Source organism: Clinocottus analis, unplaced genomic scaffold (genome assembly GCF_023055335.1).
Source record: "Clinocottus analis isolate CAN_PGR_092001 unplaced genomic scaffold, fCliAna1.0.p SCAF_11, whole genome shotgun sequence".
Lineage (NCBI taxonomy): Eukaryota > Metazoa > Chordata > Actinopteri > Perciformes > Cottidae > Clinocottus > Clinocottus analis.
In genome coordinates, this window is record NW_027175832.1 from 9,131,831 (window position 1) to 9,153,325 (window position 21,495).

The following is a 21,495-nucleotide window of genomic DNA, read 5'->3' on the forward strand; positions in this document are numbered from 1 at the left end:
AAAAACTACAATCTAGCCTGGGCACAACAGGAATTTTAAAATAATAAATGTTGTTTGATGTGTACCAGATGAATTCCTCTTATATTTTATTAGCTTTTATCAGATGCATGCTGTTTCCGGAAAATGTTTTTATTGCGATCTCAAGATACTAAGAGATAGAGCGGCCCAACAGTCCTTCCTCAAACTGAGTGTTGGAAGCACACTGTTGTCTCATCTAAAATACCAATGTGTGCTGCAGCAACCTTAGTCACCTAATTGTAAATCAGAGGCCTAAAAACATCAATGTCCACATGCTTTTAGCCTCATAATATATATATATATATATATATATATATATATATATATATATATATATATATATATATATATATATATATAGATGAACCAAGTCATATATATATATATACATATATATATATATATATATATATATTATATCAATCTGTTTTTTTTTTCTAAACAGGTACACACATATATATATATATATATATATATATATATATATATATATATATATATATATATATATATATATATACACATATATATATATATATATATATCCATTACTAACCATTGATTGTTCTTGCGCGTTCATTTATGTCAGTAAGGCTCTTGATGATGTGCATTATCCTGAGCTATTCCGTAATGAGTTTTGGTAAATAGCTAAATGAACACAGAGCAGTCAGAGAGTGATGATAAGATAAACTGCAGGAGGTCCTCAGTCATTAACTCTAATGCCAGTAATATGTGATATATGATTATTACCTTTACATCCAGGTCTCTTGACATGAGACATGAGATACGTTCTTACTAGCTTTCCTAAACTAAAAGAAAAACCTTCAAATAACTTTCCTTGAATATCACGTCCGGATTCATCAATATGCCTCAGCTCTCTCTGACCCGGGATCAACACTCATCCTGGAGATAAACCTGCGTCGGAGATTTGCGTTGATACGGCAGCAGTTTAGAAATTATTGCCTCAGGATATCTTCCCTTGACAGGATAATGAGTAAAAGCTGAGGCCCGGGTAATCGTAATTTTCAACCATTGTCATGTCTCAACTCTAAATATGCAGACGTTTCAGTTAGATGATGACTCGAATTACACAGAATTAAAACCTAAGAAGGTTGTGATTTCGATGTTTTCGCAAGTATAACAAGACAAGAGGTTTGCTGTGTCTATGTGTGTGTGTGTGTGTGTGTAAGGGAAAGACATAACATCAAAAACAACATTTTATAAAATGACATTTGAACACCTTTGTTCAATAGTGCATCATGACACAACCTCTGTACATTAGCTGTTTGCTCCATTATTTTGAGAAGCATGACTGTGCCAACAGCTAACCTTAACTAGCTCTCCAGCCAATTTCCATGCAGATGTATTGTTCCTATTGTCCCATTATTAGGGTTGGTTTTTTTTTTGCTGAAATGACGGGAAGTGGTTACTCACAAATTTAGAATGTATTGGTTTTCGTGACATCTCTATTCGGGAGCTGGCAGGGTAAAGTTTGTTTAATGTCAAGTTCACCATTTTGGTACAATTGCGTTCTCCCACACAGTTCCTCCAGGTAATGTCTTCGTAGGTTCAGGGTCTCGATGCATGTGTGAAAGGGGCTTTAGTGATTCTCTCTTTGGTGTCTACTTTCTTATATTACCTATACTAGCTGGTTTAAGATGAAATGATTTGTTTTTAGTGTTATTAAACCTGCAATAATTACATACATTTTTTCTGATCGCTTGGTGCCAGCACAACAAGCTGAAAATGCAACATTGTCCGTGTTATCACGTTTTGAAGTTGATGGCGAACGTGTTGGCAAGGCTTAGTTACACATTGAGCAGACACAGCCAACAACAGAAGTGTTTGTGTGCACCTTATGATTGTAGATTCCAATATTCACTCTGTTAGCTCTGTGTCGCTCTCCGTGAACTGCTGAGGGAAATATCTGGCCGTTAAGTGCTCCGCTATGTTCTCAGCCAGTCGCCAACTGTGTCTGTCTGCTGTTTGTGCTGAGCTGGTAGCGTACAGTGTGTTGAGATGAGTGTCCATAGTGTCTGTTGCTCCATCACAAAAAAAAAAGCGCCACCTTTAAACCAGCATTTCGTCAATTTTGAGTTTCTGGACTATTTTTCGTGCATAACACTCTTTCAGAATAGTTGAGACAGAAACATACACATACAAGGTGTTTATTTACCTAATCTTTGTGTATTTGCATCTGTACATTTATCTTAAACATCACCAAAAGTAATGGCTAACGTCTCCTTTGAATATTCAAAACTACTGCAAGGAATTAATTTTGTGTTGGTTTTTGTGTCCACTGTGGACAAAAGCGGTAATGTGTCCGAGAGCCAGAATCCCTACAAAACCTTTCATTTAACAGCAGGAGGGTCTGATAGCTGGCCCGCTCAGTCCAAGTCCTCCCGTGCCTCCATTCCCTCCAAGATGAACATGTTTTTATCCCAATTCTGATTTATGGAGCGATAAAAAAGATATAAAAAATCCCCACTGTAAAAATCTTTGACTCTAATATGTTAACAAAATTAAACAATTTTTAACTTGGCCTCATCCAAAGTTCCGATTTACATTCTGGAAGATTATGCAAATTTGCAGGAGGAGAACTCCCGCGGTCAGTGCTTTGCTGCTGGGTTTTTTAATCCGGACGTTCGGGTCCCGACTCGTTCAGCCTCTTCTTGTCAACATCTGATCGTCGATTGAAAGATGTTTCGCGTAGAGACACCACAAAGTTTTCAGTCACCGGAGGCGCGCTCCCGCGAAGTCTTTGAGGGTTTAGGGGTGTCTCAGTGTTACATCGTGGAGTGCCTGAGGGCTCTGTGGCGGACATTTTGAGCCCTTTATGAACCCTTTCCGTAAGTCAACATTAGATGCTGACTTTGCCGAAGGGAATTACCCACAATGCATTGCAACACAAGGTTTAACACGCAGTTCCCAATGGAAGAATGGAGACGTAAAAAAAACCCATAAGGAACACATAAATTAGGGGAATGCAAACATATATATATATATATATATATATATATATATATATATATATATATATATATATATATATATATATATATTTTGACTTCTCATCTTATGAGGAAGACGTTTGAACCATTGAATAAAAAGAATAAAATAAATACATAATTGTACACAATATTTTTAATGTAGTCACGTGATGTTGCAGTAAAGTGCTGTCCCATTCATATTCACACCAGCTCAAGCCCTCACAGAGTCTCACACTCAACCATTTAGCAGCTGACGTCAGTGAGTCCCTGAGGGTTCAGGGCTTGAGGGTTTAGGGTGGAGATTGGGATTGGGCCATAGACTCCCATTTGGCCTGCACCAGAGAAAGGGGGCGAGGCTTTCTCAGTGATGATGAATATTTATATTTGGTCACGTTTAACTTAAGTGGTTGTTGACATGGGCTTATGGTCTCCCACACACTTATAGCGCGTCAACACCGTATGTTTCTTATTGAAATTATTTGGTATATAATGTTTTTTGACTATATATATACATATATATATATCATTCTTTTTATTCTTTTTTTTTTAAATCTCAAAATGTTAAGAGGGGCGGCGCCCTAGCGCCATCTATTGACGCACCGCCACTGAAAATGACACAGTCCTTCAGCCGCTAGCTGCTATGGTGGTTGTGTTCACTCAACTACTTGCTGTCACTATCAACAAGGAGACGCAAAGTAAACATGGGCAACCTTTTGCACTCTCGCACACAGATCACTCATTAAGGCAGGCGCTGTGGGGGACAAGATGTTTTTCTGATTTCATTTGAGTCAACAGACTGACTCAATGTGCCGAGGTGAAGCTTCGCTGGCAGCAATGACACAGTCCCGATGGCAGGGCAACATTTGCCCAGCACGTGTGTGTGAACTGATATTTAAGCATATTGACAGAGAGGCCAAAGAGTGACAAGTGAGGGCAAGTTGCGTGCCTTTTTTTTCTTTAATTATCTGTACGCTGAGTGCCTATTTGTAGGCTACACTGAATCATTATGCAATACTGATTAGCGAAAGAACACAGCAAAACTGACCTACTCCATTTGGAATTGTGGGATATTATTTTAATTGGACAGTAAATTACAATGAATTCATTAAGTAATGCCGTGGCAAGTTCCATAATATACAGAGTGGTCAAAGAAATCACTGTAATGATCTGTTGTTTTGAATTGATTAAAATGACTTGATAGTAAACACACCAGAAGTACACAAGAGCTTGTGGGAGAACATGTTCCAATATCCCATGAAGGAAACCCTCACTTTCAGCTCATAAATGATGCTAAAGTGACATGGCCTACTCAGCTGCCTATCCATCCATCCATCCATTTTCTGAACCGCTTGTCCTCATTAAGGTCGCGGGGCTGCCTATCCAGTTTTCTTTTTTGTTTCTAAAAAATGTATTGTTTATTTATTTATTTTTTTTACTTTGTCTTTCCATTTTTGTTTTGTTCCGTCTGTTTCTGCCTCTTGTCCCCAATGTAAAGCATCTTTGTGTACTTAGAAAAGCACAACAAAAGTTTGAATTATTATTATTATTTAAGTGCTATGAGCTGCAGTTTCTCAAATGACCACTTGAGGCTGGCTCCAAAAGCGAGTCAATCTCAACACAACTCTGAGTTAAAATGTCTGACTGTACAGCAGAAATACACAACTTGAGATGCGAGACTGGAATTAAGATGGGACATGTACGACAAGTAGCCAGTTAGCTTGTTTTTGATCAACTACAGCTCAGTGTTTAGTATGCCCGTCTTTTAATCAGAGGATTGGTGGTTCAATTCCCGGCTCCGTTAGTCCTTGTTGTTGCGTCCTTGAGCAAGACAGTTAACCCTCTAATTTCTCCCCGTTGCTGTGTCTATGGTATATAGAGCAATGCACTCTGCTTCTTGCTCTCCACTCATACCAGCATTCTACCAATGCCTGCTCGAATGTGATTTGTTAATACTAAATGACGCTTGTTGGAATACGTCATGTTAGGTATAGTGAAAGACGACCGATGTATCAAACTAAAACAGGTTTGATCAATGTGAGGATGAGTGCCAAGTGCTGTACAAATGTACTTCTAAAGAGTGATTGTAACGGTTTCCATCATCATCCATTTTAAAAATGTCCACATACCCTCTATCATGGCATTAAGATGAGTTGTCTGCCTCTGTGCTCTAGTAGGTAGAGACGGAGAGAGACGGAGTTTGGGATCTTGTTTTGCATGGAATTCAATATTTTATGCTGCTATCTGTTGTATTCCATGTGGTGTTAAAAAAGATCTGAGGACACGTTTGAAAGAATCTTAAAAGACTTTCTATGTTTTCACTGGTTCTTTTGACTGAACGATTGTTTGTGGCATTTTGTGTGGCATTGGTTAGCTCCAGAGCAGTCAGTTGAAAAGGCCACTGACATCACAGCCGATCTGATTCTACATTCACTGCTTTGGTCCGACTTCCCTGGTGAGCATTCCTGTGAGCTGTAAAGCTATGATGTTGTCTGAGCGCCACGCAGAATCTGATACTTCAGTTGGATTCCTAAACTTTTTTATTTGGTGCGACTCTTTTTCTATTGAGCAGAGATGGAAACTAGAAAGGATGGTACACATCTTCTTCCATGTTTCCCAGTGCTCTGAATCCACTTTTAAATCGGTTTAACCTCTATACTCTAGAGTTGTGGAATTTTCTCAATTCTAAGATGATCCATGGACGTAAACGATCGAGGCATTTCAGCGGAATGTGTTTTCAAATAAAAAGGGAGGTCAGACTGACGAAAAAAAGTAGGCATATGTGGTAGTATGGAAAATGAATGATGCTAATGCATCAAGATGCACGGATATCGTAAACAAATGAAATCGTGAGGCCATTGAAGATTCACTCCTCTGCTAATTACAAGTACAATTACATGTGTGTGATTCAGCGGCCTGGAACCAGGCTCGGATGAGTCACTAGGCCTAAGTATGTGTATGTGTGGGGGCTTTCTCTTGAGTTGTTTTTCATTCTGGGCAGGAAGCTGTCCCAGGTTACCCGTCGTGACTCGTGTCTTTTTGTGCCCATTCATTCCTTGTTTTTTTTGGAAGATTGAAGTTTTAGATTAAATATAGCCCACTTTTCCGTTGCTATAGGCTAATGATGTGTTTGTCACAGGTCCAAATATACGCATTAGGTTGGGTGTTTGTTTCGTCAAGAACCCTGAAAGGCTTGATAGCTCAACCGAGCTCCTGTCATCCCTCAGACCCTGATTTCTTTCACATATCTGATGGTGGACTCTTACACCACATCGACAGCACATCGGCCGATTACTTGTCTTCTTTTCTTCTTGGTGATCAGCCTTGTGTCTGTGAAGCCTGACTGTGATAGGGGGAGAAGGATGGGGGGTCAAAGTCAAACACCAGGTGGGCCATGACTAAAGTTACCGGCCGTCCTTGGAACTTTACACGAAACGGTATTTTGTATCAGCAGTACTTTCTATCACACACTTTTCTATCACACATTAGTGGGCATCATTAGCATTTGAGCCCAAAAATCGATGTAGCAGTTTGACAACATGAACACAATTATAGGGACTCAATTGAATTGTGATCCATATTCAGTGAGCCACGCATCCAGGCAGTAAAATAACAGCACAGCAGCAGCTTTTTGAAGCGCTTTGGCAAGCGTTTACCCTGTAGTGTGACCGGCTTCTGAGTTTTAATGCTTTTGATGATACATTTTTATTAAACAATAGAATTTTATTGTGACCAATCGTCTCTTAATGGTTTGTCATCAGAGCTGCTATCCTTAAATGGCATGCAGAGGGATGCTCACTGTATTGCAGACAGTACAGTAGGCATGTCTGTACGTGTGTGTGTGTGTGTGTGTGTGTGTGTGTGTGTGTGTGTGTGTGTGTGTGTGTGTGTGTGTGTGTGTGTGTGCGTGTGTGCGTGCACTGACTATCCATTTCCATTAGCATCTGGACTGGCTGATGGGTGATTAACCCTCAATGTTGCTTGGAAAGCCATCTGCCATTGTCTGCCAGTGACCGTTTAAAGGTATTGCATTATGGAGCCCCCCTCCACACACACACACACACACACACACACACACACACACACACACACACACACACACACACACACACACACACAGGTGATTCCACTTGGCTGACTGCGCCTCTTCCCATGACCGTGTCGTGCTATGCATGTGATGGACATCTACCTTGCTCTCCTGCTAGTTTTGTCCCTTTGCTCAGGTGCACACACATTGTAACAATCATTCTTCAAAAGGTGTCCAGCAGATCTTCTAAATATGGCATTTTATCAGAATGACATTTCATTTGGTTTCCCTACAATGAGCCCCTTCTGTTTCTTTGACTTTTTTATTCAGTACAACCATTCACTAGTCGTAGAAGGAAGAGCACAGGTGTTGCTAATCAGCCAGTTAACGAGGGCTTCCTTCACCTCAGGAGTCAACGTGACGGTGAGCCCGCATGCACAAATACCAAGACCCGGAAACTGGCCAGCATGATGGAAGTTGGACACCATTATAATCTCATCCTACTGGGATGTGTTCAGATGATTTTCTAAAAAAGGACAATATCTGCTCCTGGTGAAGTATTGGAACCTTTTTTTTAGGTTGTATTGAGGCAACTGGAAGGACTTGATTAAGGCTCACAAAAGATAAAGATCTTTGTTAACTCTTGAAAAAGTCAACACTGAGTTAAATGACAAGATAGGCTGTATTGAAACGTTATCACATTGGCTCACTACTGTACCTCAATGTCTGTACGACACAACCATTGTGTTGCATTGGCGCTAACACAGCCGATGTGTGTGTTGCGCTTAACGTTGTATTCATTTACCTTTTGGCCACTTAGGGGGGCGATGGATACAGCCGTAAGCACAACCCTGTATATCATCTCTAAAGATAATGGGTTAGCAAACAACAAGTGCTCCAATGTGTTTGTCAGTAACTTTGTCTATCAGCTCTTTTGACCTCAAACCCGTATCACTTCATAAGGGAAATGCAGGAGTCTTGTGAAATGGAGAAGTCTTGTGATAAATGTCTGTAAATATTAAGGCAAGGATGTCACTGAGGGATTGATACAAACATTGCCACTATGAAACTAATTCAGGCTTTATGTATATTGTCCCCTCTCAAAGTATTTAGCAGGTAAATACATAGGGGACATACACTGTTTTGATAAAACCAGATGTAAAAATGTGCTCTATGTAACTACCATCCCAACAGCCACTACGCTTGGTTGTGCGCACCTCGATTGTGTTCAGCAGTCACTGCGTAAAGCAGATCAAAGGAGTCACACACAAACATCATTCCCCAATACCTCATACTTTCCATTGAGTTTGTCTTATTCACTCTGCGGCTTTAGAAAACATGGTTGAAAGCAAATCATGCGCACATCCCAGAACTCTTTAGGGGCAGCACCATGAAAGACATGCCTCCGCTGTGGACCGAAATGAGACACAGACTGCGCTAATTACATTGTTAATGTAAGTGTTAAAAGTGTTGTTAATTTGAACGGCGTGTTGTGGGCGCAGGGTCTAGAGTCTAGACAAAGGGACAGATGACTGGTGAAGCCCAAACGGAAACACTGCGGCAAGTTTTAATGAGGTGGCGGGGGACTGCCCGTCAAACGCGTACCAAACACATGCTTCCCAGAAGGGACCAATATACACACACACACACACACACACACACACACAAGTTTGCTCTCGTGCTCCATGCGCACACACACACATGTACAAAGGAATGTGAGTCAACAACACACAAGTGTCCGCACCACAGGGAAATAACACTTCCGCAAGGACCTTTCGCTGATTCGCTGCCGATCTGAATTTCTTCTCCGCTAGAACATGCCAGTCTCAGACCTGACTGATGAGCTTAAAGAGGTCAAGAGATTAAGCTCAGCACTCCCCATGTCAGCAATGTCAATCATAGCTGCATTTACAAACGCTGCAGCAATATCGGAGATTACCGCTTTTGAAATGTGGGGCTAAATACCCCCCTGCATTATGGCGCTGAAATATAGAACCTAAAAATCCAAGATTATACTTCAGTGAAATAAAGCCTTTAGGCCTAATCCATATTCAAAGTCTTGTTTCTAGCCGGGCTGTGGGCCTCTATAACCTAGTTCTGGTGGCTGCTATTGGGGAAAGCAGCTTTGTACTGGTCAGTTGTGTGATGAGGGCTTGGACACGGTCTGTTGAGCTGACCTATATTTGGCTGACTGCCCTGTCTGCACAGTCAAAACCAGAGCTTCTGTCTTCATTTGTTCCATAGGCAAATTGGGCCACCGGGCGCTCCGCTCTCTGATTATTTTCCAAGCTTTATTGTACTGTCGTGTTGTATGTTTCAGATCCTCCCACAACGTAATTCATACAGTACCGAATTATAGCCTCATCACTGTGGAGGAATTTGTCATTTTGGTGCAGCAGTGTATCTACGACACGGTTATTTATTCTGAAGGACACAGCAATCACACACAAACAAGAGTCACCGGCTAAGCTACAAGCTATGTGAGGCTGGATTTGAGCTAAATGCCAATAACATCATGCCAACATGCGTGTAATGACAATGCTAACATACCGATGTTCAGCCCGCATAATCTTTACTTAATTCACTATCTCAGTTTAGTTTATTCGAGCATGCTAAAATTGACTAAATAGCGATAACGCAAAGTGCAGCTAACTCTGATGAGACAGTCAGTTATGCTGTATTTGTTAATAAACCAAAAATATTCATCCTCTGGGGACCATAAATGTTTGATGGATATTTGCAAATAAATCTCATAGCAATCCACCCAATAGTTGAGTAGAGATGATTAACACACAAACAAGTGAAATTGATGTTTGCGCCAGAGGAATCTCCAAAGTCAGTATTCGTAAAAAAAAATAATTTAAAAATCAATTGCAAATTCATTTAATCATTGTTACAATACATTTTGGTCCAGACTGACCGGCCCAACTGACCGACCAAGGATTCGACTTTGCCGTACACATACAGAATGCTGAAAACAACTTCTATCTGTAAAGGTCGTTTGAGAAGGCAACGTTCTTCGTCGTCGTATTCCATCTTTACTAAGCCAGAATCGCTGCCGCTTTTTAAAGACACGCTTTTTAGGTCGACACATTTTTGAAATGCCTCTGAGAACGGGTAAAGCCAAAGCTTCTCCGAACTTCTTGCCTTCATTATTGGGCTTTGATCTAATGTCACCTCCCCATATTTTCAAGGACTCCTGCTAATGAGGCTTAATCTCAGTGTGACGTTGTGTTCCTGCTCCAGTCGTGTGAACCGAGGACAAATTTGTCAGCACAGCATGACTTGGCAGTGAAGATCCATGGAGTAGGTAAATGAATTAATTTAAGACGTTAAGTCGTTCACCTGGGAATGATAAGAATACAATCTCAGTTCTTAGAAATGTTTTGTTAATGGAGATGTTTCCGTTCATCATGACTCATGGCTAATATTCCAGCCAGGAACAAGCAAACATAAGTGAGTCACTAGCTCAGACTAGCTTGTTTGGTTTCAAAACCTGGAGCGTGAAGACAGGACCTTTTGACAAGGTGCACCAGCACCTTGTTTCCGTATCGCAGCGTAGAGGCTCGTGGAGCTGGATACTTTGTTTTATTTAATGAATGCTGATATATTAACCGTAAAAACAATTGGCAACTGAAGCTGCTGGTGCTCCGTAATGAAGAAGAAAAACGGATGAAAGAGAGCGGCGGCAACGCTTCCCCGGTGACAATTCCAACCAATGAGAGAGCATCTTGCTCAGCAATAGCGTTTCTTTACAGCGTTTGTTTCACTCGGACCGCTCTTGAATGTCGCAGAGCAAAACCGAGGGCCCAATGCAACAATTGCGTCCAATAAAAAAGTCCTTGAAACGGAACGACGCAAACGAACTTGAGCTCTGAAAAAAACCCTTCGAGAGGAATTCTAGATTATTCTCTCGTAGAGGTGATAATGACGGCGGTGACATTGTGTGTGTGACGTGACTACACAAAGAGCAAAGAGGGGAATGAAGGAAAGGAAGGGAGGGAGGAAAGTGTAGAAGGAGGATGGGAGACACTTGCCGACGCGTGAGTTAGGGCCACACAGCCGGAGAGTCAGACCATCTTGAAAAGGGAGGAGATGGAATGAAGAGAATGAAGCGTGTGGAGGTGTCACGAGGCCCGATAAGCAGCCCGAGTGTTTATGCCACCACAGTGCATGCTCACAGTGGACGAGGGGGCTCAGGTGCACTGCGGCGTTGCAGGGTTCAAATCCAAAACGCAACCTTTCGGGTCATCCTCCTCCTGTCACCCTCCACTGCGTGCTGTCTAATGACGCAGAAATGGACTGAAAATATGAGGAGACACTGAAATAGGTCAAGGGAAGAGAAGTGGGCAGGGAGAGAGAGGGAAGGAGATAGAAAACGGAAGGAGGGAGAGAGGGTAAGGAGAAGTAGGGGGGTTTAGAGGCATAAAGGCAACAAGGGGGAAGATGGAATGGGGGAGAGGCATGAGGAGGAATGGGATGTAGCCTAAGTAGAAAGGTGGGTGGTGATGAAAAATTTAAGTTGAGAAGCAGCGATTGAGGGACGGATAGAACACAATCCAAAATGGAAGACACATAAAGCCAGGTCAGCCATATTAGCAGCCTTCAGTGACCAGAGATTGTTGCCTAGCAGCATGCAAGAATAGTTTCTCTCTCTCTCTCTCTCTCCTGCTCACCCTCCTACTCTTCTTGTATCTCTCTCTCTCTCTCTCTCTCTCTCTCTCTCTCTCTCTCTCTCTCTCTCTCTCTTTCTCTCTCTCTCTCTCTCTGTCTCTCTCTTCGCCTCACCTCCTCCCCTCTGTCTTTCTCAATCTCTTCCCACTTCTCTTTTCCTTTCACCTATCCATCTCACCTGCTATTTCCACACCCATCTATCGACTCTCCTCCTCAAAGGCTCCACTTTCCTTCCATTCGAAACATTTATTTTACCTCGGTACAAAGATGCTGCCTCATGACAGCCAGCCATTTGTGAATGTGATTGTGTGTGTACGTGCGTTCGTTCGTGCATGCGTGTGTGTGTGTCAGATTCCTCATGACAAGCCTTTCATCAGTGTGTAAAGCTGGCTGATGCAGCTGTTACACCAGCTCTGTGCTGCATCAGGATTACATGGCACATGTGAAGCCTGTGTCCTCCAACGCCTGGTCAGATGCAGGAAGACACACGGCATCAAGCGTGTGTGAGTGTGAGTGTGGGCGTGTGTGTGCTGTGTGCATGCGTGCGTATGTGTGTGTGTGTGCGCCAGTCCTTCTAACAGTACTACTTTTTTCACTTGACTTTACTCGCAACACATGGTCAGTTTGTACATTCAAGTGTTTAAGTCTGATTTCCATTTCGGCACACAATCCTGTGTCTCTGGTTCCCACATGTTTAAAATGATGTCACACTTATTTATGTTTGTTGAGGTTATACAGTTAAACACAATATGTGCTAATTTGAAGTTTTAATTGAACACAGAGCTTATTGACTTCATTTAAATTTAGAGTTGAATTACAAAATAAATGCCTTTTTACTCCAAACCTTTCAGATCAGTTATATTGTGCATTTATTTAACAATTCATATAAATCATCCGAATGCTGTTTTTATGTCAAAGTCCAATCATCTTTTCATCCTGCCAAACGAAATGTACCAAATGTGGATTTATCCGCGAGGAAATAGTTTCTAATAATTTACACTTTGAAGCATTTGACTAACGTTTCCTAAAAACTACCGCGACCAGCTGTTTGAGGAAGTTGTTAGGCTTGTTTTATTGTGTTTGCTTTTGAAATGATAGTATTTTTTTTAAATATTCCCATCTTCAGTAGCAGCCTGTGGGGCTTGTGACTGAGAGCCACAGACAGCAGGGAGACGATAACACATTATCGCTTTCCATCTTATCCTTTAGATTTCAGGTTGTCTGCCAAAATGTTTTATAATTTGACTTACACCTACAAATCCTATCACCATTGATAGTTTCCTGTTACTACTATAATCTCTGTCAGCTCTACTACAGCTATCACTTTTATTGCCACCTGCCACAAACCTTCCAGCATTTAATACATCCTCACTCCCAAGTCGTAGAATGTAAATATGACACTTGGTCAGCAGCCCTCTGCATCAAACTATGACACTCTAGGTACCGTTGTTTTTTTATGAATCGTTTTCATCCAGAAAATCCTTCAGTGGCGTTCTTTGTTCTTCTTTCAATAAAGAAACACTCTCCAGTCCTGATGTCAATGGAGCTTAAGCGGTAGTTCAGGAAGGACGACCCAACGCTACGGCTCATTCATATATCTCAGTCTAATACTCCCAGGGATTCATTACGGTAGCAGCTGATCTGAGGGTGCGCGGGGGGGAGGGGGGCATCAACGTTTAAGCAACCAACCAGATGTGTCACTAAGCCAATCACATTGTTGCTGTGAAACTTTAAAGAGGTTCTCTGCTCTGCTGCTGTCAGTTGTCATTTTCAGCAGAAACAAATGCGACCCTCGTCCACCCCAGTTCCCTTCAGGCAGTCAACTCCCTTCTTCACTACCACCACTATTGTCTGGACTCCAGGGGGGATCAGAACTCGGAGTCCCTGCCCCTTGATTTTTTCCTGGTTCAGGATAGAGTCCAATCACCAAAGATCACTATTCATTTATATATGTATATTGGTATACCAACGTAATGAATTGTTGACAAGTCCCTCCTGATTGATCTGATGCGAATACAGCAACCGCTATGGCTAAGCTCTTCAAGACCTGCCATTGTTGTTTAGGACAAACAGTCGTCTCTTTGTTGCGTCATACACACCCCAAAGCCACGCCCGGAGCTGACAGTAGGCCATCACAGGCTTACCGGACACAAACAAGTTACTTGAAGCCTCGCAAGATGGATTCTTGCATGATCTCGTCACACTGCAAGAATCCAGCCATGCAAAGTGAGACTAGGTTGGACCGTGCTTCTCATTGGCCTAGATTTCCTGTTTCCAAAAATATAATATAAGCTGTATTGTCTATTCCCACCAACAAATATGGTCTTTTATCACAATCAATAGAATAACATAAAAACATAAACACTCTCCAGCGACCGTCAGAACAGACGACGCAACAAAGCAGCATCTGAGGAAAACACACCCCGGTCCCCATCTCAAAATATCTCATCGCTCCAAGCAGAGCAAGAAGAGCTCTGCCCTCATGTACTCAATCGCACGATTATGGTCCCTGTTGTGCAGATGTAGCAGTGCACCTGTCCAGGATCGGTCTCTGCACTTTGCCAAATGCATTCTGGGATAAGCTCCAGCTCCACATGACCCTGAACATGAATAAGTCAGAGAGAAAATGGAAAAAGAATTACAGAAACGGTCAAAATCTAATCAAAATGCTTTACGGTCATTATCATGCATTGCACATGGGCGACACTGACTCCAATCCAGATTGTAATAGAAGTCTAATAGTTGGCTGGTTTGTGAATGTTCTTCAAAATAATCCCTCAATGTGAGTGTGTGTGCTCTGAAATGTGTCTCTCTCACCTCTGCCTAACGTCCAAATCTGTGTTAATGGTTGTCCCAGAGTACAAGAGCGTAGGACGGAGGTGTAGGTGTGACAGCCACTCAGAACTAAACGCTGGCACGCCACAGGCCTTTTAATAATAGTAAAAGAGTTGCATGTTCTCTTGTTTTCCAGGAGGTATGCCAGTGCCTGAGGTGGCGACTGACACTGCCAGCGCCGCCGCCGCCATGTTGAGCCCCGTCCTCCACGCCTCCAACGGAGACGGATCCGAGTCTGAAACCACCTCCGCCATCCTCGCCTCCGTCAAGGAACAGGTTAGAACCGTGTGTGTGTGTGTGTGTCTGTGTGTGTGTGTGTGTGTGTTTTGTGTGGACATGGGTATGGGAGGGTTGTCACAATTAATGAGCTATGAATACCAGAAAGTAGTGCGGATAATTCCTCCAGCGCTTTCAGGGTGAGGCGGGCCGACAGTAAACAGTAAACACGGATGATGGAATGCCCATCTGAGCTAACGTGTCACAAATATGCCTCCGCATTCTGATCTGTGAGCAGAGCGCCTCGGGCCACAGTTTGCTCACTTGTGATTTGGAAGCTGCTCAAATGTGTTTGAGTGCATCGTTTCGCTACTTTTTTTTTACCAAAGTCTGAGTGGCTTCGTTGGATGTGATTGTTTTTCTTCAGTGAAGCTAAAACGACGCTTGAGAGGTAGACTTTGTTTTTCGGGCTTATTACGTATTTATGAAGGTTAGAATATTCATGCCTCTGCCAGAATGTGTCTCCATGTGTCCATCTGCTACAAGTCTTTCATTATATCACAGTTTAGACCGACTTCCCTCATAGCGTGTATGTACATAAGGTTTGTTGTCCTCTACATGCAATGTTTTGGCACATAAGATAAGGTATTAATATTACTTTCCACTTTCCCCTAGTTGCGACGTTGAAGAGTGGCAGCTTTTTCATTTCCCGTTCGCTCGATTAGATGTTGACCGAACTTTTTGTATGCTTACATTTCAGAAATTGTCATAATAGCATCCCCGCTGCATTATTTTGTAGTGTTGGACTCACTTGTTTTGCAGATGATTAAATGTTGTACACGCTTAAATCTAAGATTTAACAAGATAAAAAGTCTACAGCTCATCAGATAAACACATTTCTAGATTGAATGAAAGACCGAAGGGACTGCTTTCTGTTGAAGAAGCTGAGAATTGAATCATTAGTAAATGGATATTTTGACTGGTTACTGTTGGCGCAAAATAGAAAAGTAAGGGGATCACCAAAGTCATCAGGGTTCATTTATGTCTCTGCCAAATGACATATTAATCCATCCACAAATTGTCCAGATATTTTAATCTGGACCAAAACATTGAACAGATGGACAGTCGGACCCCCATTGGCACCCCTAGAGCCACACTGCCGGTCTATTGCGAAACTACTTCTAATCAGCTTACCCTCACATAGGATGAGTAGTAATCAACATAAAGCAAACAGAGAACAGATTACATGTGATGTTGGTGTAAAATCATATTATGTATTTACACTTAATGGGGGAACTCCGCTGATTTTACAAGCCAAAGTGTTTTTTTTTTCTGAAGTCTGAAGCAGGAAAAAGTCGAAAGCCGATTAATCGTCCAATCGCAGTTCTGCGGTCCATGACTGCATCCTGTTACAGTGTTGAATGTCACTTTACAAAGCATTAATGTTTGTGCATATACACGGGGATGCTAAAAGTGCAATTCCATTTCATGTATGGATAGTTTTTTGGCTGGATTATTTAGAGGAGAGAACATTAAAGTTGAATGATTTCTTTCCCCCCATCGGCCTGTCTATTGGAGCCAAAGAGCTGCCAGTGTTCCCCCCTCTAGGAGTAGGAGGTGCCACTTCATGTGGTATTTAACAGTTGTTTAGATTATTATCAGCGGTTAATCACATGCACACAGATATTTTCAGCACAAGTGGCCCTCATTATGTGTGCGGAGCCTCCATGCACGGTGGGGATTTACGTGCTCGTAAGACTGGTGGCTGCAGAGACCAGTTCCACCGGAAACAATATGAACATCTGCTGGGGAGTGCTGCTATTCTTTAAAAAAAAAAAACTGGCTCTCAAGGCAGCTCCGTGGAATCTGATCAATTCCCTTAACGACGACTACAAGTTTGAACACCAAAAAGAAAAAGAGGTCTTGGGGTAGTGGAGTAAGAGAGAAATGCGTTGACCAGACAGACCTCTTCAACCGCTCCTCATCTCTGCTCTGAGGCTAGCCGCTCAAGGCTACATTAGCAGCCGGATCGCTGACCATTGAGTTGTATTTTGGGTAATGTAGGCGCCAAGTTTTGACAAGCAAAGGGAATGTGTGGAATAAAAAACGATATCTCTAACTCTGCAGAACTTTGATCTTTGATCCTTCTTCTTCATGCAACTGTCCCTCGTGAGTATGACTGCTAAAAGAGCGCCATGCTAAATTGATGGAATACGGCTTTAACGACATGCTAGATAGCAGCGCTATGAATGTTGGCTTTGTCTGCTCGCAGAAGATGTGCGTGTGTGTGTGTGTGTGTGTGTGTGTGTGTGTGTGTGTGTGTGTGTGTGTGGGTGGGTGTGTGTGGGTGCACATTGCAAGAGGATACTTGATACTGTGGACACTGTGTGTGCCCTTGAGTACTATAAGATGTACTCTGGACAGCAGATGCTAAATATAGCATGTGAAAATGCTGAGAGTGAAAAACGAGAGATTCTGCATGTTTTAGACTGCAACCTCGCTGTGAGTTACTTCAATTTTTATTCTTGAGGTCCATTCCTCGTCTAAGTAGGTCATGTGGAAGGACACACACACACACACACACACAGGTCATGTGCACACACACACGCAAACACAGAAAAAACAGGAGACGGTAATGGAAGGAGTGTCAACTATTTGAAGGAAGTGAACGCTAACGGATAGTTTCTCTCTCTCTCTCTCTCTCTCTCTCTCTCTCTCTCTCTCTCTCTCTCTCTCTCTCTGTCTCTCTCTCTCTCTCTACCATCTCCCTTTTTCTTCAAGTCACTATATTTCGCCCTGCGCCCCGGTGAAGTTATTAATATTTCTCAAGCCAGTCATTTGTCACATCCTTCAATACTTGTTTTTGCAGCGTGCAATTTTTCAATATGTTTTGGGCCGTGTGCCAGCGTTTGTAACCAGGAAGCGAGGATGTGATTTTCTGATGTAAAAGAAAAAGTTTTTCAGGCAGTACATTAACACCTACACACACACACACACACACAACTCCCTGTTCATTTTGGTTCACAGTGACAAGGTCATGCCTTTGAGAGGAAGAAGTCTTTAGAAACAAACACACACACACACACACTCATGTACACACTGCCAATCAGATTCTTTAGCCTCTGCTGACTCACACCAGGAGATCTCCGCTGCTCTTTTCCCCTCCGCTTCCTTCTACCCACATGAGATTGATTAGCCATTCGACGTCGTGCTTAACACATCTGTCAGCTTTTTGTCCTCGCGTTGTTCATCATCTCTGCCGTCAACACATGTGCCGCCGGGGGGACCGCAGTGTGAAGCGCGAGCTCTGAAAGAGTTCCAATCCGACGCGAGAAGCGCCCGTTTGAAAAATCTGACACATTGTCTTGTTGAATGAGGGATGACGCAAAAGTGGCACACGGTATTGATTAGTTGTCTGTTCACTGGCGGTCTGGTAACGTTTGACGATCCAGTCGTCTCTGAAATATTAAGATGTTGAAAGTTTGCTTAAAACTGCACAAAACGTGGACGTAGTTTCTGTGACGTCACACATAAGTGGTCATTTGACGAACAGCAGATTTTGGCACTTCCGCGTTGCCGTCATTTAACAGCAAAATCCTTAATTTTGTTCATAAATAATAATACAAAACACACTTTTCTGGTTTTCAGTCTTATCAGTGCGAAACATTCCAGTTGCATTTGATCATACCAAAGTTTAATGCCAGTGAAGTGTTAGATAGTAAAGACAGCACAGCTAAAAAAAAAAAGAAAAAAAGTGTGCACTATTTATATTCTTATTTAAAGGCACACATACAGGAGGGAATATAAAACATACACTGCTGCTCCGGATCCAACATCACTGACGACCGCTGCTGCAGAGGGATCTGCATCTGAAACGTAATGTCTGGGAAAAGAGTACAAATCTCAATCTTCTGGTGTGTTTTTAACCCGCTATGGCCCGCGAGGTGAGTCCGAGGGGGGGCCATAGCACACGTATGACTCATACACTGACTCACACGGTGAAAACGATACAAGCCTCGCTGTCAAACTAATGAGGTCGGCGGCAAAGATAACATTCATTATTCAAATAATCGTCGTATTATATTGTAAGTCAATGCCACATACACAGTCCCGGTGTCCACACACAGACACGAGTACTAATCTGCAGCACATGGAAAACATCACACCTGCTTACCGTCATTGTGTTAGCATGCTGACATTAGCACTTAGTGACACATTTTAAAGTACACATCCATATCCATGCAATTAATATTCAGACACGTACAAACGTTCTTTTAGTGGGATATGATGACAATAACAAAATGTATATATTAACTGCAAACTCACCCTTTTGAATGTACTCATATACATATCATTCTCCAGCAGCTCTCGGTTCAGCACACAACAGACACAAGACCTTCCTCCTACTTCAATAAGTCCTTCTCCTGGTTCACGCATGTCCAGTTACGAAGTTACAGTCCGCTGTGTCAAAACGCCTGTCACGAAATAGCAACCACAGTATGCTGCGATGTGGTTTAAGTAGCCAATCAAATGCTTAGGACTCATCAAAACTCATTAATAAACAGTGATATTGGCTCGTGCAAACCATCAACACAGTAGTCATAGTAAATAAGCAGCTAAATTGAGAAATTGTGCAATTACTTTATCCCCACTGTGTTTTTTATTTGCGTAAGAATAGCATATAGATGATGTTAAAAGACTGTAGTCAACCAAACCTGACATGCAATTACATTTTGCGAGAATAAACACACAACGATGATACAGATTATCATGGTTCTCCTTAGAGGGAGCAACCACGAGTTCTCGTTGTGTTTATCCCACATCGCATTACTGCTACGACCTTTTTGTTTTCCAACAACACGAGTCAAACGTCAGAGAGAAAAAGGGATGTGGTTACATTCGTCGGCTCATCGGAGAAGAAAATATGAAAAGATCCAAAAAGTTGTTGAACATAAGCGGTGCAGAAAGGACCACCACTGGGGCAAAGAAACACAGAGAGGGAAATCTATCACAGAGGCTTTCTATCGGTTATCAAATATGATTTCTTTGTTGTGTTTCTGCACAAATGAATGTGTGTCATGGTTCTCTGTGGAACAGTTCCCTCTAATTGGCAGCGCTGCAGGAGAAAGGCTTCTCTCAGGCCTGACCTACAACTGGTCTGAATCCAAACTGAAAGCCGTTTACACGGAAGCAATCTGAAATGATACCTTCATTCTCCCTGTGCACCTAATTAAACTCGGCTCAGCTCCTCTCCTCACCTACAAACACATCATTATATAAATGCTGGCGAACTGTTTCCTGTTTCACTCCTTTTGTTTTTTTTACTGGTTCTTTTATTTGTGTTTCCTCACAGCGGCCCGGTGATAATAATGATGGCTGCTACCAGCTTTTCCTCCCCCCACTCGCCGCTACTCCCTTAATTTGTTTATTAAGGATTAATTAAGATTTGTTTAGCATCGGCTACCTCATTAAATTGCCAAATATAGTTATCTTCAAAGGTCACAACAGAGTTGGATATTCATAAGAAGTGGTTTCAAAGTGGATCAAATATTTATTTTGTTTTACTTCATACGCATGAAGAAAAAGTATAATATGTAGGAGAGGAGGAAGAGGAGGTGGAGGAGGAGGAGGAGAAGAAAGAGGAAGGAGGAGTTGGGTGTGCTCACGCTTTGTCTCCCCCTCCCTCTCTCTCTCTCTCTCTCTCTCTCTCTCTCTCTCTCTCTCTCTCTCTCTCTCTCTTTCGCTCTCTCTCGCTCTCTCACTCTGGCATTTGGCTTTTTTTTTTCCAGCTGAAGGATGACTTCAGGACAGAGCACCACAGCAGAAAAAGGACAATATGTCTCATTTTTACCTCTGCAATGCCGCTGTATCTGAATATATTTTTGTGTAAATATGGTTCTGTTGGTTCATTTATATGCAGGAGGCAACCTCTGCTTTTGACAAGAGGAGCTGAAGTGTCTTAAACTTGCATTCTCGCTATATGGCCATCAGGGGACCATTCCTCCGGTTGCAAAGAGATTATGATTGTTTAGAAGTCTACCAACGGGTGACGTCATGATGACTACGTCCACTTCTTCTACACATCCGGTTGCTAAAGCTGGCCGTTCTCACACAGGGGTAAAGGCAAAGCCCCGTCTACTGGCAGCAGACTGAAGTGTGGTTTTAGTGGCTCTGTGGATTGTGGCTTGATGCAAGGCATAAAAACAAAGGTTAGCTTGTATTATCTTACAACTGTACAAGTTCAAGAAGACAGCAACAGACACGGAGTATCTTCTACAGCAGGTCTCTCTTCCAGGTCTCAAGATGGAGGAAAGAGGAGACGAGGATGCATGTCAGATTGTCACCTGCGTGGAAAGTGTGCAACGGTGCTTTATTTCACATTGTTAAATTGTGCAATTCTCTGTTTTTTGCCACTGGATGTCATGTTTAAAGACCGAGACTGTTTGCACATGCAACACGACGACAGGCTGAGAGCCCGCGCTATCTGCAGGAACAGAGCCGCATGTGTGTGTTTTGGAAAAAAGAAACACCCTTTAAATACACATCATCGCTCTTACTCCAACCACAATGTACATGCAGAACAAATCCCCAAACCGGCTGTGCCTAGTTACGGTTGCTAAGCTACGATGGGCCAGTCCCTGTTCGGAGAAGAAGTTCAGCTCACATTTGAGTGCATACATATTTGCATTTATGTGTGTTTTCTGCCAGGTTTCAGGCTGACTTTTTTTTTTAAGCTGT

General features: G+C 42.3%; 1 protein-coding gene across 2 annotated transcripts in view; it reads left to right on the plus strand.

Moving 5' to 3' along the window:
• Positions 1-21,495, plus strand: part of ctnnd2b (catenin (cadherin-associated protein), delta 2b) — a 149,156-nt gene that overhangs the window by 18,081 nt on the left and 109,580 nt on the right. For both annotated transcript variants that reach the window (XM_068571621.1, XM_068571620.1), the window contains exon 2: positions 14,678-14,817. In XM_068571621.1, coding sequence (XP_068427722.1) covers positions 14,683-14,817 — 135 coding nt within the window. In that variant the 5' untranslated portion in view covers positions 14,678-14,682. The remainder of the gene's footprint in view (positions 1-14,677; positions 14,818-21,495) is intronic.